We start from the raw sequence: 15,776 nt of genomic DNA on the forward strand, positions 1-15,776 counted from the left end.
TTCTATAATAATTTCAGCGTGATTTGTTCATCCAGGAGCTGTCTTTGGACAAGAATAATTTAGTAAAACAAAATTTATATCATTTAATGCATTTTGTGGTTAAAGAACTAACTTAAAACATAAACTAATGGTGTGGGAGCAGAGGATTTTAAGCATTTTGTTTATTTTTACTTCAATCAGTTTTCTCTTCAATATTGCTTTTAATTCTAAGTTTTCCCAAAATCGTTTCCAAAAACGCATATCGCATGGTTTTCGGAGGATAAAGAAAAATATTTTGTACATTTTACATTTATCGTGTATTAACGGAAAAATTCAAAAAACAACAACGTCAAAAATGACAATCCTGTATTTTTGTGGTTAATTGTTTAGGTAAACTTCACAAAAAGAAAATCTTCGCGTCATCAAAAGTAAAATTTACTGAAAAGCGGTGGAAAAAGTGAAAAGTGGGCAATTAAATTAAGTTCATTTGAGTCAATTGACTCCATAGAACATCATTGAAGTATTATTTTCAACGTAAGTATTGTGGTTTTCATGTTTTTGTGCATTGAAATATGCATCCGGCTAGCTCAATCGATTTTCCGCATCAAGGGAACAATTTTGACTAAATTTTCCTTTTTTCCAATAAAAATGTTTAAAATATCAATGAACTTTTTCTAATTTCAGGAAAAAAGAATCAACAACAATGGCTTTACCACAAAATTACAAGCAAATCGCAATGAATTTGCCGAGTGGTGCACCTTCTCGTGAGTCGATAGAAAATCATGCATTTAAAACAAGAACATGTAACATTTTCCTTAATCGCTTTTATATTTATTATTATTGTTAGCATGTCTTTTATAGAATATTTCATCAATCTTTTGATTTGGATTTCCTCCAAATAAATAAGCTAAATTTGCAAAAGAAAATAAGAAATCTGTCAATCCCAGAAGCGTATACGAACCATGATTATTTTGTTGTTGCTCTACTGCTCGTCGCTTACAGAGCCTAACAAAATTTTAGGATCAACTTCAATAATGAAATTCGGATTTTGTTACACAGCAGTAGTTTCGGAGTACAGAACATTTTTTTTAATTATTTTTATTTTAGGAAAATTAAAATAATAAATTTTAATATTCTTTCAGAAGGAATAAGAAAATCTTTAAAATATATTTCCTGATTTTCTATTTTTTTTATCTTTATTCCGAGACTACTGTTTTATTTTTAATTATCTGCTGACCTTTAGTACCTAAATTTATTATAATAGAATCAATTTATTCAAAATGCGCTTTTTGGAAATATTCCAAAATGCATGATTTCTTTTAATATTTTGCATGAATGTATCGCATTTATCAATTTAATATGAATTTTTGAATATTCAATGGCATCTTTTATCAAATAATACTCTATCTATTTAACTGTTGTTAAAGCTGCTACATATTAAAAAAAAAATTAAAATCATTTATTTTATATAAAATCTTTCTTTTTCAAATCATTTAAAAAAAATGGAATCAAGATGTGGAATTAAAAAAACACCTATAATTATTTGAATCTTTTATTTTTTTTCTAATTTTTATGTTAAATCATCTCTTGCATCAGCATTTGTACGTTAAAACTCAATATAACAAACGCCTAATACAGCAAGTGCTGATACAAGTTACCAAATTGATTTCTTTCAAAAAAGAATTATTTAAAAAATGTTTTGTTAAAATGAAAATTATTAGGATAAAAATAAATAATATTCCACATCTATTCCAATAAATTTTATCAATTGGAAGAAAATATTATAATTTCGAAAAAAGGCTAACTTCTATGAGCTTATTCAATATGAATGCGTAGAAATAGTGCTACCTTTGTTTGTTTTATTTCTTTAGATATGATGTCGCCTGTCGCACCGGTTTCTTTCAACATTCTTAAAGGTAAATTTCATATTTTCAAAAAAAAAAAAGACAAAATATCTTTATGTTTATTAAATAGCTAAATAGTTTAATTTGATATGAATATGGTAATCGAAAAGATCTGTTTCTTCAAGATATCTTTGTAATACCGAATACTTGATGCTTTCAATGCTTTCGTATTTTCTATTATATTGTAATACCTTTTATAATGTTCTGTCATAAATCGTGTTTTTGTTATAAATTTTAATTTATTTAGTTTTTGATTTATTTTATTTAAAAAAAATGTCTCTTTTGCATTGTTTTACAAAGAACGTCTACGAGCTTCGGGTGGTTCATCCTCCAATGATCGTGGGAAGGACAATGCAAGCCCATTTGTGCATTCATCGCACAGCAATCCAGCTTTTACGCCCCAGAAAGTTGGAAAAGGAGGAGTTTCGGTGAGAATTTGAATTTCCTCATTCTTTTGTGGAATATTTTTTCCAATTTTACATTTTTTTTAGGTTGATCCTCGTGCGCCGAAACCCCCAAAACCTCCAGAGAAGCCAATTATGCCCTACATGCGGTATTCTCGCAAGATCTGGGATAGCGTCAAGGCGGCAAATCCTGAGCTTAAATTGTGGGAAATTGGAAAAATAATTGGGCAAATGTGGCGTGATGCATCTGATGCGGAAAAGCAAGAATTTATTGATGAATACGAAGCCGAAAAGGTGAGAAATCTTTGCGTTTTACCTTAATTTCAATGAGATTTTATTTTATTTCAGATCTCTTTCAAGAAAAGGGAATTATATCTTCGTCAAAAGAGCAATTTTATTTTTTTTTATTTAAACATTTTTTAGGCCGTTTATTTAGAGAGTTTGAAAAATTACCATTCAACACCTGAATATTTGACATGGCATCGGTACCATTCGAATAAATTGAAAGGTACATCTTGAAGAAGATGATTTAAGAGTAAATCATAAATAACTGCTTGTGTTTTCACACGGGGTTTTCTTTTTGTACATTAAAAGCAACTCATTCATTTTATTTTTTTAATTTTTCGTTCTGTGTGGTAAAAATAAATTACAACAACTAGTAAAATTATTATCAACACACCTTTTGTATTTATACATAATCACATTTCACTTGTAACTATTTTTCATTTTTAAATAATACAAAAGCTAGCTTATACGGAAAATCTGTTCATGTACATCAGAAAATTTATCAGATTTGAAAAGGGAATTAAATTACCTTTCCAACGATACTGTATTTGTCAAAATCGGTGCACTAACGGCTGAGATGCAAGAGGTCAAAGTCAAAATTAGTGAAATCGTGAAAAAAAACGCTTTTACCTAGCTTTACCAAAATGGCTGCCAAGAAAAAACGGGTTGACCGATTTTAAAAATTTTGCCAGTTTTGGAAAGGTGAGAAATGTACCTTTCCAAAAGTAAAAAATTTTTGAAAATCGGTTGACCACAGCCGGAGATATAGCCACTTGAAATTTGCCTTCAAAAATACCCTATTTTTGATTGCCCGGAAACTTTTTGGGGGTAGTGTAAATAATTTTATTTTGATTTGGAGTTAAAAATGAATTCAATGAAAGATTTTTTTTGGGAGAAATGCTCTTTGAACCTTTTTTTCATTAAAAAAAAATGGAAAGGAAGAGATTTTTCGTAAATGTTCTAGTTGAGAGAGAAGAATACTTCATTTAACATTTTGTGTGTTTGCTCACCATATTTTGTTTCAGGTTGAATACGAGAAAAATTTGAAAATATATCACAATTCACCTGCATATTTGGCATTTTTATCTGCTAAAAGTAAATCAAAGCCTGGTACGTGTATGTGTTGTGGATAATATCCTTTATTTTCATTTCTTTTCATACTTTTGAGCTTCATTTTATTTAACAAAATAAAATTACAATAGCTTCGCACTAACTTGTTGCTTTGTGTGCTTAATTTAAAAGTAGAATAGAATTTCACACACTGTTTGTATTCTAATTAATGTTTTTTTGTATCAGCTGGCACTGATGCTGATCCACATGAGACACCACGTTCGAGTTCCAAAAGCCAACAGCAGGAACGTCGAATTGATATTCAACCAGCTGAAGATGAAGAAGATCAAGATGATGGGTATTCATTTAAACATGTTGCCTATGCTCGCTTCTTGCGCAATCATCGCTTGATAAATGAGATTTTCTCCGATGCTGTGGTTCCTGATGTACGTTCTGTCGTCACTACACAGCGTATGCAGGTTCTCAAGCGTCAAGTACAATCACTTACAATGCATCAGATGAAACTTGAAGCTGAATTGCAGCAAATTGAGGAGAAATTTGAGGCAAAAAAGCGCAAATTTGTCGAGTCAAGTGAACAATTTCAGGAGGAATTGAAGAAGGTACATTTTACCCAACAAATCAATTGAAAATTTGATGGTGAAATAAAAACATTTAATCGTATTATTTAGCACTGCAAACCAGCTGTGGATGAAGAGACTTTCCAGCGAATGGTTGAACGTCAATATGAGACAATGCGACGTGAAAGGATGCGCCAACTTGAGGAACCAAATTCCTCCACGGCTCGTCCACCGCAGCCAAAAGCTGAAGAAACGGAAACTGTAGTTGCTCCACAACCAGCAAGCAACACAACAGCTTCACCTCCGTCAGATTCTCAGCCATCCCAGCAATCTGAGGTGAGTTAACCTTCTTTACGACTCCTTAATGTACTTTTATCTGTAACACTGATCCTTTTTTAGATTTCACATTTTTTTTTCAATTTTTACAACTTGTTTTATATATTGTACAGAAATATCACAACATAAGTACGATACACGATTTTTTAAAGCATTTCTTTGAACAGGAGCGTAGCCAGAAATCTATTTTAGGGGGTTTTTTACTTTTTTTTTTGAGAGGTCATGTTGCCAAAAAAAATTATGATTAGGCTGCTTTTAACATTTTTTTTTTTGTAAAATTCTAACGCAAAATGAATTTTACTGTTTTTGTCGTACTTTTCTAACGTTTGATGAGTTTTCTCTAACGTTTGAGGTTTCTTTTTTAACATTTGATTATTTTCTAACGTTTGACATTTATTCATTAATGACGTTTTTTGGCGAATAAATTAAAAAGAATAAGAGTTTACGGTTTCTTTTCTAGCGTTTGAGATTTCTTTTCTAACGTTTGACGTTTCTTTTATACAATTTGACGTTTCTTCTCTAATAATTGACGTTTAGTCAACTTTTGACGTATCTCTTTTAACGTTTATCGTTTTGGCTAATAGATTCAAAAGAAAAAGAGCAAGAGTTTATCGTTTCTCTTCTAACGTTTTTATTATAAATCTGACATTTTTTTTTCTCTAAATGTTAGTTTCTTTACTAACATTTATTGAGTCTTATTTTTCGATAGAATTTTTTTAAATTATTTTTCTTTAAGAAAGTTTTAGTATAGAAATAATTTATTTTGATCATTCATGAAGGTTCAAACTTGCAGAGTGTTCAGAACACCCCAACAACACCCTACCTGGCTACGCCACTGTCTTTGAAACGTTTTATTTATCTTTTTGGTTTTAGAGTTTTAAAAACTGAAGATTTTGTTTTTTAAATCATAAATTTCTTTTGTATTATAAATGGTACTACACTAACAAACATAGAATTCATAGATAGACGCATTAATCAAAAATGCTCTGTACAAAATAATTTCCATCACCAAACCACGTGCAATTGTACACAAAAACAAAATTTTTTTGCAAAAAAAATTTCATCTTTGTGAGGATCACAATAGATGTAGTTTAATGGCTTTATCTCATGCTTCTCAATTGCAATGCTATCAGATGACTGTGCTACATTTTATGCAGGTAAAAGTTTTTATCCAAGTGTTGCTTCCGATGCACCTCACAATTTTTTTAAAATTATTATTGAAAAAAAATTAAAACTGATTGTGGAGATTTTTTTAAGCTCAATTTTCTTGTAATTTGTGGTTTAAGAAAATTTTAATTTAAATTTTATTTAGCCAATGGAAACTGATGCACCAACTAAATGCAATGAAGTCACTGAAACAAAACCCGTTGATGCCCATCATGCACCACAGAATGTTCAGGGAGCTTCGAATAGTGTGTCAGGACCTATTAAGGCTCCTTCCACAAGTGCACCGATTGTAAATGAGGACTCACAGGCTCCACAATCATCGTCGCCACCACAGCAAAGTGCTCCTCCGCCACAGGCACCACCAGCAGCTCAGGTGAATACACCACTTGAGCCACCACCGCAGCAGAATCAGTTTAAAGTAAATGAACAGGAGAAGATGGAAATTGATCCACCAACAAGTCAACCAAGTGCTGCACCGCCATCGGTTGTTGAGCAGAAACCCGAAGTTGTTGGCCCACCACCAGTGGTGAGTGCAACAAAATTCTTTAAAATTTAAGTGGAGATTTAACAAGTTTTATTTTTATTTTAGATCCACCCAAATTATCCTCCCCCGCAGGCTCCACCAGCTGTATCAACTGCACCTCCTCATGCTATTCCCCCAGGACATCCACCAACATCAAATGCTGCAGGTCCACCACCGCCGCAGCAAGCGCAAGAACCTCAAATTCCACCTACTCAGGTGTCCCAGCCACCGACCCATCATCCACCACCTCCTCCACCTCATCACATGGGCCCACACAGCCACTTATCTCATGCTGGAATTCCTCCTCATCCGGGATTACCGTCTCATCCCACTTATGGGGGTTATCCTCCCCCTCCAGGAGGTCCCCATCGCACTTCCTACTACGCCCCATACGGTGGAGGACATCCACAGCAACCATACGGTTATCCTTACTACCCATCTCATCAGTACGGGCCACCTCCTCCGTCTCACTACATGGGTCCTCGTCCTGGTGGTCCACCTCCAATGCATTATCCCGACCATGGTGCCCCTCCGCCACAGGGGCATCAGGCTCCAATGGATGCTGGTCCCCCACCCCATGCTCCCTACTCTCAAGCCCCCGCTGTGCCACCATCAATGCCAGCTCCAGCTAATCAATCCGCAGAAGAAGGTAAGTCTTCCAAATAAAAGAATTTTCAGGAAGAAAAACTTAAATTGGGGCGTTTCAGTTTTATTTTCTCTACAAAATTGGATTTAAAATTTTATCATTATTTTTTATTTTAAATCTTTATTGTCAGAGATAGGAAAGAAAGGGATTTTCTACTGAATTGTAGGCATTAGTGATAATTCTAACTTTTCTTGCAGAATCAAAACGTGACCAGGATGAGAATCATGATAAGAAAGATTAGAATAAATAAAGGTTTTGATATATTTTGATGTAATTTTGAATTACAAATTGCACGTTAATCTAGAAATAATATAAAAGAAAATGGAATAAGGAACTACTTATATAAGAATTTTAAGTATAATAAGATTAGAAACAGAGGGAGGATACCAGGGCTAATAAAGTCGAACAAGGGTTCAGGAAAAGCTCAAAATATCTATTGAAAAAAAGTCTGAGAAAAAAGTTCTAGGACAGGAAATTCCTTATAAGATTCTTTCCGACAAAAAAAATATTTTTAGCTTTTCAAAGACTATTTATCAGACTTTATAAGCCCTGGTCTCCCCTATGCATAACTCTAAAATTATATTCTAAGCTTATAGAATAATTATTGTGCGTAAATATTTGTCTAATTAACATTTTGTTTTGGTAAGTTAAATGGAATTCATTAGCCTTTCGGAACAACAAAATAATTTAGTATCACAACCACACTTTTAAATGAAAATTACTTTATGTTATAAAAGAAAATTTCTCATGATTAGAACAAGAGTAACAAGACTATTTACTCTATGAAGTTTTTTTTGTCATTTTAAGCGTTTTTCTTCCTATTTTGAAAAGGCGTAAAAAGATTTAATTTTATTGAAATTGCTTGACTTTAATTCATGAGAAAAAAATTGACCGAAATAATACATTCTTAAATGCTTTTTAAGAACTTTTAAAAACTTCTTATTCATACACCTATTCCTACATTAGAAGCACCTAACATCTCCTTAAATTCACAACCAATAATGTTAGAAACTTTCTTGAATTCCTTGAATTTTTCACGTGTCAAAGTTTAGGAAAAATATGTCATTAAATTGATTGATTCAGATCTAATAAAATTCAGGATCTATTCTTAAAATTATCCGCTGAGTCCACACAATGGAGGACAGACTATTGGTTAAATATAGTAATAATCTGTGTATTATCGAATAAAATATTTGTTTTTCATCTTGATAAGACGAAAAAAATAAGCGAATAAAATTTAATTTAATTTTCAGTAAGAAAAAAAAATAAGTAAAGCTTTCTTTAGGATGAAAGAATCGAGTAAATAGAAATAAAGGATCGTATTCAGAGACTAAAGAATCCTTGAAATTTCAAGAATTTCTTCTGAAATTCCAACGATTTCAAGGATTTCTTGGTCCCTAAAAACGAACCAAAATTGAAGATAAATAATAAAACAAAATAAAATACAATTTAGAAACATTTCTCTTTATTTCTAATCACATTTGTCCTAAAATGTTATCACAATCAATATAAATTTACTACTTTTACTACTTGTAGTGGGTAGAAAAAAATTAGCATCTCTCTCTGAACTCATTAGATGATTAATCTTACTGTATCAAAAAAAAACTTTGATGAAATAAAATTATAATCGTGAAAATATGCGTTATGCTGTGCTTAGCATTCCTCCGAGGAAGAAAGTCGATTTGATGAATCAAAGGATGGAGCATAGAGTTTCTTTGCACGCTCGAATGCCTCAATAATGCAGGATCTGAACAATTTCTGATGAAGCACATAAGCACTCACGTGTCCAGCATCAAGGTATCGCACTTCAGCTCCTGGCCAAATTTCCTCAAGAGACGTACAATCCTCTCGTGGAACGTAGGCATCATCCTTTGCGCAAACAGCAATGATGAGGGATGTATCGTAGGGCACGGAGAAGTTCTTCAAATGCGTACACTCATCCATGACACCGCGCATAAATTGGAGAGCTTCATTCTCCCACCAGGCTTTCTTTCCGGACGTATCAAGTTCAGTACTTTCTCCATTCAGTTCTTGTGTCGTTGAATCTCCACTACTTGGCATAATGTAGCTCATTAGCTTCGTCGTGCCACCGTAGAGGGCTGATGTGATCACACTACCCGTTGAGGGGGGTTCGTAGATTGTTAGCCCATTGGCAATAGAGAGGATTTGCAGGGCTGCCGCAAGATCATTTGTCTTTGGAAGTTCACGAATCCGGTTGATTTTAGCATCCTCCGGCATTGGATTGCTCTTCAGTCTATACCTCTGTTGGGCTTCTTTAATTTTCTCATTCAGTTCATTCACCTCCTGTGTCGTCAGGCGTCCTCTGTCGCGCGATAAGAGCTTCTCGAGAAGTGCCGGAGACAAGTTGAGGGTATTTGTGCGATCAACTCCAAAGATATCTTTCTTTGTTTGGAATTCTCGTGTATCCTTGATATCTTTCTGCAGTTCCTTAATTGATTCATTGAAATGCTTCACAAATCGCTGACCCGCGAGGAAGGCGTCATCAACAATGGTCACCATTTTTGCTAAACGTTCCCGGTAGTTTCCATCTGCAAAGTATTGCGTTTCCAATATATCCCAATTAACTGACTGTGTCATGACTCCTTGGGTAAATACTGCGGATGCTGTTGACCAGGATAGACAAGGAACAAGGACTAGGGGTTTGTGCCAGTTAGTTGCTGCAGCAGAGGCCATCTGCCAAGAAAAATCAGTTTTAGAAAGATTTCTTCCTAATTTTTGTGGATTTTTGTTAACTTACATGTCCTCCCATTGAAAGGCCAGTAATCCCTAGAGGACCATATCCATTCCTTTCGCACCAATGCAGCAATACAAGACATTCTAACACCAAACAGCCACCCATTACAAAGATATCTGATACATTGTGCAAACTGGAACGTCTAAATGAGACAAAAAATTATTAAAAGTTTTATTAATTGTTGGAAAATTATTATTTTCTTTCGCTTACTTTTGATCTTTGGGCTTTCGAACACCATAAAATGGATTTTCCAAAATTATTGTGCCAATGTTGCCTTCCTTCAGCAAGGGTTTAGCAGCCAAAGTTCGCCTTTTCCAGTAATACTATAATATAAAAGAGAGGTTGAAATAAATATCTGAATATTTCTTTTAAGAGCTGAATAGAAGAAAAATGCATCACTTTCTAACTCTTATAAATATCAAATTGAATAAGAATCAATAGAAGAATAAATTGGATTTTAATAAATAATAATAAAAGAATAGAGATTCTTTTTTATATACAGCTTGTCATTTATAATTGTATGCTCACTTATTACCGATATACTACCCTTATATAAATACAGGGTAAAGAAGAACTTTTCATTAAATTAATGCATAGAATGATCCTAATTTTATTAATAATCTTGACTCCAGAGCTTATAAAATTTATAAGAAAAGCTCAAAATTATAAAAAAAAATCGTATTTAGAACTAAAAAGTTTTTAAGAAGATATGGCTAATCTTCTTAATCCATTGACACCCGCCATACACCAATAGTTTTCATTCATTACTTTACGCCGTGATCACGCCACTTTTGTTTGACCTTAACCCGGCAGGCAAACAATGTGCAAAATTTTCATCACCTGTTTATTTTTTATTAGCAAGCTCGTGGGATCATAATAATGCAAAACACTTACGTCCTCGCATATAATACTTTCGAATCTACTTATCACACATTTTTATTGTTTAGTGTGTAAGATTAGTTACATCCGAGAGTATTTTGTGATATTTTAAGTGGAACTTAATAAATTATTTCACTCTAGGCAAAAAAATATTTATATTTTAATCATAAAATCTTTTCTTTTTTTTATATTTAAAAAAAAAAACAGAAAATTAAAAATATTCTGTTGACTTATAATGGTCCGGTTGGGTTAAATTTTTCTACGTGTATTTTCTACACATAACGTAAAAATAATTTTTCAGGGTAATTAACTTTTTAAATGATTATTATAAAAGAAAACGAATATATATTTTTAAACAGAAGTTCTTCCAAAACACCGATTTCTTAAAAAAAGCTTTTATGAGGTATAAAATGGTCCAGCTGGGTATAAATTTTTTACGTGTATTTTCTACACATGTAAAAAAAATTTATCGACTCTACTTAACTTTCTTTGAGTGTATTAAATAAGGAAGCTTTCAACCAAAACACTCTGGTGTAATATAATAGAATTCAAAGTATTAAATTATAAAAGAATTTTATTATTTTTTTCAAAAAAAAATTCTAAAAATTAATAAATGATGCATTTCTTTTTTTTCATTGTTTTAAAAATTAATAGTCTTACGTGATCTCCTGTCCCTGCTAAATGAATACACATAGGTTTGAACCTATCAGTCCATTTGTGGGGTAAAATGACTTGGAAATGTGCTTCCTGTGACTCCTCGGGGACTAATCCGGGCAAATAGAGAGAGAACGGAGAGACGAATTTTCCCTCCAAAATGCGACATTCTGAAGTTTTTTCTTCCTAAAAAAATATTTTATATTAAATTTTAATTAATTCTTTAAGAAAATATTATTTATTTGTAAATTATACCTTTGTTATCTCAACTGGATAGTTCGATGGCACAAGTTGGCTGCAACTTTCACGATTTGAAATAATTTTTCTTACTTCAAATAATCTGTAAATGGCGGAACAAAAATTAAAATATAAATTATTAATGTATTTTCCTCCTTGTTTGTAATGTTATTTTGTAAGGTGTATTATTCTTGTTCAATGCCATCACCACGAAATACGAAGCAGACAAAATAATATCACCCCATCAGTGACGTCACTCTTAGCATAATACGGAAATGCTCAATGCAGAGGAATTTTGAGTAAAAAATTGCACTACAATGCATGATAAAAGATGTAATTTGCGCATTAAGATTGGAAGAATCCTTTTTTCAAAAAATTTCAGGATTTTTTATTTGAAAGATTTTAAAAGAAATTTTTGAATTACGTGACATAACCTTACCTTTGGAGATTTTCTGGCTTTCCCCAGCCCTTGCAGAAGAATTTGGTCAGCAAGAGGCTTCTGTAGAGTCCATCTAAGCGACTAGGTGGCATTTTTCAGTGATTAACAATTTTTTAAAAGTTCTTTGCACTGATTTTTTGTACTTTTTTCTTAGCAGGAAAAATTTCCCAGATTCGCTTTATCTTGACACTTCACAAAATCCTTTGAATGTTCGTTCTTTTTGCCTATACGATGCTCTATTATGAACAAAGAGATTTTGCAAGAATATTTATCACCTTTGGATTAATATATAGTTTTATTTTTCTTAATATGAGATTGCCCCCCTGAAACTTGTTTCTTTCACAACTTTTCTTTTGCAACTAAATTCCCCCCAATGGAGCTGGCCTGTTTTTATCAGAACCTTTCGCCGTGTATTGGTGAAGTGCACAGAAAACGCCTGCGCATTGCTTTTGTTTATCATAAGAACTTTATCAAAATAGTAGGTAGTTTACAATATTCTTTTACGTTCTGACAAAGCTCCTCATAAACACTCTTTTGCCGAAAAATATGTTTTTATCACAACATTGTATGGATTGATCGAGAAATTCATCACACTCTGATTAAATTATCTCTCTAAAGCCCCCTGAAGATCACAAAAAAAATTCCAAAGAACTTTAAAGAGCTTTAAAAAGTGATAATGCGTTGTTGCGTAATGAATGAAGAGAAAAGTTATACCGCGAGCTGCAACGTAGTAGTGTGTTTACGTACAGAACACACCTCCAACTAATACAAAACAAAAAATTCTGTAGGTCGCAATTTTAGAATTAAAGATATGTAGTAATTAAAAGTAGCGGAGCAGAATTAAATACATATGTATATCATGCATATAAACTTTTAAAATTCCTTGTTTATTTGCAATATACCTAATAATTAAATTATTAAGATTATACCGTCAAGCGGGGCTAATCTATTTTTGGAAGAAAATATAGAATTAAAGATTACAGTAAGATTAATAATTTAGACAGTTGTAGATCTTTATAAAAGCTTTCATTTAAGACCAGTTTGACCGAAATCGGATAAGAAAAACTGGAGATTTTGGCGATTTGTAGTCAAAATTTAGACGGCCATATTGGCTAAACGGCTTGACCGATTTTTTTAAAGTATAAGGTAGAAGCAAAAACAAAATTTTAGGATATTCAGAGGTACAATCACAGTTGAAAAGAACTTAAGGGCAGATTCAAGAGATTTTGAACTGTCCAGAAATCTTTAAATAAGACTCTCGTTTAAAGTCCAGGTCTTGATAGAGGATATACTGGCTGTGACCTTTAGAGTCGGTCGTTTAGTTAGATTTTTTTCTGAAAGTTGTTTTAATTATCCCTGAAACATAAATTTCAGATTTTGATCTGTAAAATCAGGGATATGAGAAAGTTTGTAATGGCTTAGAATTCAAGAGTATCACCACTATTCGTCTTTTTAACCCTTTAACGTCCAACGTGAAACATAAAAACATTGAAACATGCGCTCTTTTATCGCGATTTTTATTCTATGAATTTTTTTAGAGGACTTTTCTCACTCAGAACGTCTTCTTTGACCCCTTATGCGTGAATTTGATGCATTTGTAACATGGGAAAACAATTACATTCATAAATAATTGAAAAAAAAAATGTTTCACGTTAAAGGGTTAAAGCTTCTCAACATTCATGTAGAATGCAACTCCGAAATAAGACAAATTGGCTCAGAACAGACGGCCGTGGCTTTTGGTTGACGTCTTCGCGATGCAACTTTTTGGATGCGACTTTTTTGCGCAGACATAACCTCAAAGCAACTTTTTTGTGTGCAAAAAAGTGAGAAATACGGGAAAAAATGCATTGCAGTGCCCCCGGGGGGCTTCCCGTATGCTGTTAATGCATTTTCCAGGCGGAAATTTGCACAATTCTATTTTTTACCACAACAATATTTCGATGCGACTTTTTTGACACTTGGATGCGACTTTTTCGATGTAACTTTTTTGGATGTGACTTTTTTGATGCAACTTTTTTGGGTGTGACTTTTTTGATGCAACTTTTTTGGGTGTGACTTTTTCGAGAAAACTTTTTTTGTTCAAAAAAAAGTGAAAAAAGTTGCATCAAAAAAGTCACACCCAAAAAGTCACATCCAAAAAAGTTACATCGAAAAAGTCGCATCCAAGTGTCAAAAATAGTTGCATCAAAAAAGTCACACCCAAAAAAGTTGCATCAAAAAAGTCACATCCAAAAAAGTTACACCGAAAAAGTCGCATCCAAGTGTCAAAAAAGTTGCATCGAAATATTGTTGTGGTAAAAAACAGAATTGTGCAAATTTCCGCCTGGAAAATGCATTAACAGCATACGGGAAGCCCCCCGGGGGCACTGCAATGCATTTTTTCCCGTATTTCTCACTTTTTTGCACACAAAAAAGTTGCTTTGAGGTAATGTCTGCGCAAAAAAGTCGCATCCAAAAAGTTGCATCGCGAAGACGTCAACCAAAAGCCACGGCCGTCTGTTCTGAGCCATTAGCCCCTTTCGACGGTATCTGCTACATATTTTTTTGAATAAAAGAATAGAATAACATAAGATCTTCTATTGACCGATTTGAAGAGCTCAACGCAGGAAAGAATTAAGTCGTCTAGACGGTCTAAATTCTAAATCCTAAAAATGAGTTAATTCAGTAGAGTAAGAGAGGCTCTGACTAATTCATTCTGCATCGCATTGCATACCGTGAGTGCACACGCTCCCGGTACGTTTAAAAATAATCCGCTGCTTAGTAAATATTTTCAATACGTGAATTTTATCAGATAAACACACTTCATTTGTTAAATAATAGTTTGTATTTCACAGAAACAGTCTGAGTGCCAAAGAGACATGGTTGATGACTTGAATTTGTTTTTATTTTTATGTGAAATTTCATGTTGCGTCTCTTTAGGAAAGAATTTTGCTTCGCGTTGAGAAAGCAAAGTAGGCAACAACAGCAATGAGACCAGCTGCGAGGATTTCGGAATTGAACCATGGTCCAGTGTATGTTCCTGGATGCCGAACAACAACGGTTGCCAGTGGTTTGACCTTGTTCTCTTCACCTGATCTCTGAGCCTTGCGTACTGCTCCGTATCCTTCTTCATCGTACAGCTTCACACTGTAGTCACCACTTCTAGCCTTATTAACCTCTTCATTCCAGCTCACCTGAATCATTCAAAAAATAAAATTAATATTAAAAAAAAATCTATGTTAAATATGCAGAAATAGTTACCTGGTAGGTGGTATCCCCGATCATGGCAACAGGAGTAATTTTGCCATCGACTTCAGCAAATAGGGAGATTTTCTCGGATCCAGGATTTGAGCACTCCAAGGAGAATTCAGTCACAAATGCAATTTGGCTTACAATTGTGGCATCCGTTGTGGAATAAGAGGTAGCTCCCTTGACCTTAGCATTTGAGCATGTTTCACCCAAAACATAGCCCAAGGATAAGGTGAAAAGGACGAAAGAAAGAATTTTTGAGTGCATTTTTGCAAAAGAAATAGAAACCGGCCACGTCCGACAACTTCACAATGTTAACCAAAGAGACAACAATTTCCACGTCTGCGTCCCATGGAAGCAAACTGCCCGGTTATCGTAGGAGCTCGGTGGAAAGTTCGGTATTTATTTTAACGATTTATATGCAGAAACTCTGTGGAAATTATGTAAAGGCCCTCTATAATACGGCCTTTCAGTTCTCGAACGTTTTAGGGATTTGTGAACAAAGCTAAGGATAATTAATTTTCAGGTTGTTTGAGGATCTGCTCCTGAATATAATTCTGAATTTCACAAGAGTATCAGGGAAGAAAGGGTTTATTTTTATAAATTTTTATATGGATTCAGGATCGATTCAACGCCTGAGTAAATTTTTAAGGATTCTTTATACAATAAGAATGAGCAGAATTTAATTCTAATTCTACATTCTTAAGGATTT

General features: G+C 33.4%; 3 protein-coding genes across 7 annotated transcripts; 1 reads left to right on the top strand and 2 right to left on the bottom strand.

The window, feature by feature from the left end:
• The first annotated feature begins 345 nt into the window (after nucleotides 1–345).
• LOC129785994 (SWI/SNF-related matrix-associated actin-dependent regulator of chromatin subfamily E member 1) lies at nucleotides 346–11,544 on the top strand. 5 transcript variants are annotated; one of them, XM_055820739.1, is made up of 11 exons: nucleotides 346–513; nucleotides 664–782; nucleotides 1,851–1,895; nucleotides 2,184–2,311; nucleotides 2,375–2,581; nucleotides 3,598–3,682; nucleotides 3,869–4,242; nucleotides 4,312–4,536; nucleotides 5,849–6,229; nucleotides 6,293–6,875; nucleotides 11,161–11,544. In XM_055820739.1, the coding sequence occupies exons 2-11, from the start codon at nucleotides 683–685 to the stop codon at nucleotides 11,199–11,201; spliced, it is 2,169 nt and encodes a 722-aa protein (XP_055676714.1). In that variant the 5' UTR covers nucleotides 346–513; nucleotides 664–682; the 3' UTR covers nucleotides 11,202–11,544. The 5 variants fall into 5 exon arrangements, with proteins under 5 accessions (XP_055676714.1, XP_055676713.1, XP_055676716.1 ...); XM_055820738.1 differs by lacking the exons at nucleotides 3,598–3,682; nucleotides 11,161–11,544 and adding exons at nucleotides 2,711–2,795; nucleotides 7,070–8,508; XM_055820741.1 differs by lacking the exons at nucleotides 3,598–3,682; nucleotides 11,161–11,544 and adding exons at nucleotides 2,711–2,795; nucleotides 7,070–8,508 and having other exon boundaries at nucleotides 664–743.
• On the bottom strand, nucleotides 8,321–12,548 carry LOC129786040 (protein ABHD18). Its single transcript, XM_055820830.1, has 6 exons — nucleotides 11,837–12,548; nucleotides 11,416–11,500; nucleotides 11,167–11,346; nucleotides 9,838–9,950; nucleotides 9,631–9,769; nucleotides 8,321–9,566 (listed from the first exon to the last, which is right to left on the bottom strand). The coding sequence occupies exons 1-6, from the start codon at nucleotides 11,926–11,928 to the stop codon at nucleotides 8,526–8,528; spliced, it is 1,650 nt and encodes a 549-aa protein (XP_055676805.1). The 5' UTR covers nucleotides 11,929–12,548; the 3' UTR covers nucleotides 8,321–8,525.
• Nucleotides 12,549–14,641: 2,093 nt separating this feature from the next.
• LOC129786166 (translocon-associated protein subunit delta) lies at nucleotides 14,642–15,405 on the bottom strand. Its single transcript, XM_055821015.1, has 2 exons — nucleotides 15,077–15,405; nucleotides 14,642–15,009 (listed from the first exon to the last, which is right to left on the bottom strand). The coding sequence occupies exons 1-2, from the start codon at nucleotides 15,329–15,331 to the stop codon at nucleotides 14,752–14,754; spliced, it is 513 nt and encodes a 170-aa protein (XP_055676990.1). The 5' UTR covers nucleotides 15,332–15,405; the 3' UTR covers nucleotides 14,642–14,751.
• Nucleotides 15,406–15,776: the final 371 nt, after the last annotated feature.

This window comes from Lutzomyia longipalpis, chromosome 1 (assembly GCF_024334085.1).
Source record: "Lutzomyia longipalpis isolate SR_M1_2022 chromosome 1, ASM2433408v1".
NCBI classification, from domain to species: Eukaryota; Metazoa; Arthropoda; class Insecta; order Diptera; family Psychodidae; genus Lutzomyia; species Lutzomyia longipalpis.

Bases quoted from the DNA above. Each gene is read 5' to 3' on its own strand.
- LOC129785994 (XM_055820738.1), top strand. From the start codon at position 683: ATGGCTTTACCACAAAATTACAAGCAAATCGCAATGAATTTGCCGAGT. The intron at 1,896-2,183 runs GTAAATTTCATA...TGTTTTACAAAG, and splicing joins TTCTTTCAACATTCTTAAAG to AACGTCTACGAGCTTCGGGT. The intron at 4,537-5,848 runs GTGAGTTAACCT...AATTTTATTTAG, and splicing joins AGCCATCCCAGCAATCTGAG to CCAATGGAAACTGATGCACC.
- LOC129786040 (XM_055820830.1), bottom strand. From the start codon at position 11,928: ATGCCACCTAGTCGCTTAGATGGACTCTACAGAAGCCTCTTGCTGACC. The intron at 11,347-11,415 runs GTATAATTTACA...ATATTTTTTTAG, and splicing joins ATCCAGTTGAGATAACAAAG to GAAGAAAAAACTTCAGAATG. The intron at 9,567-9,630 runs GTAAGTTAACAA...TTTTCTTGGCAG, and splicing joins GCCTTTCAATGGGAGGACAT to ATGGCCTCTGCTGCAGCAAC.
- LOC129786166 (XM_055821015.1), bottom strand. From the start codon at position 15,331: ATGCACTCAAAAATTCTTTCTTTCGTCCTTTTCACCTTATCCTTGGGC. The intron at 15,010-15,076 runs GTAACTATTTCT...TGAATGATTCAG, and splicing joins TCGGGGATACCACCTACCAG to GTGAGCTGGAATGAAGAGGT.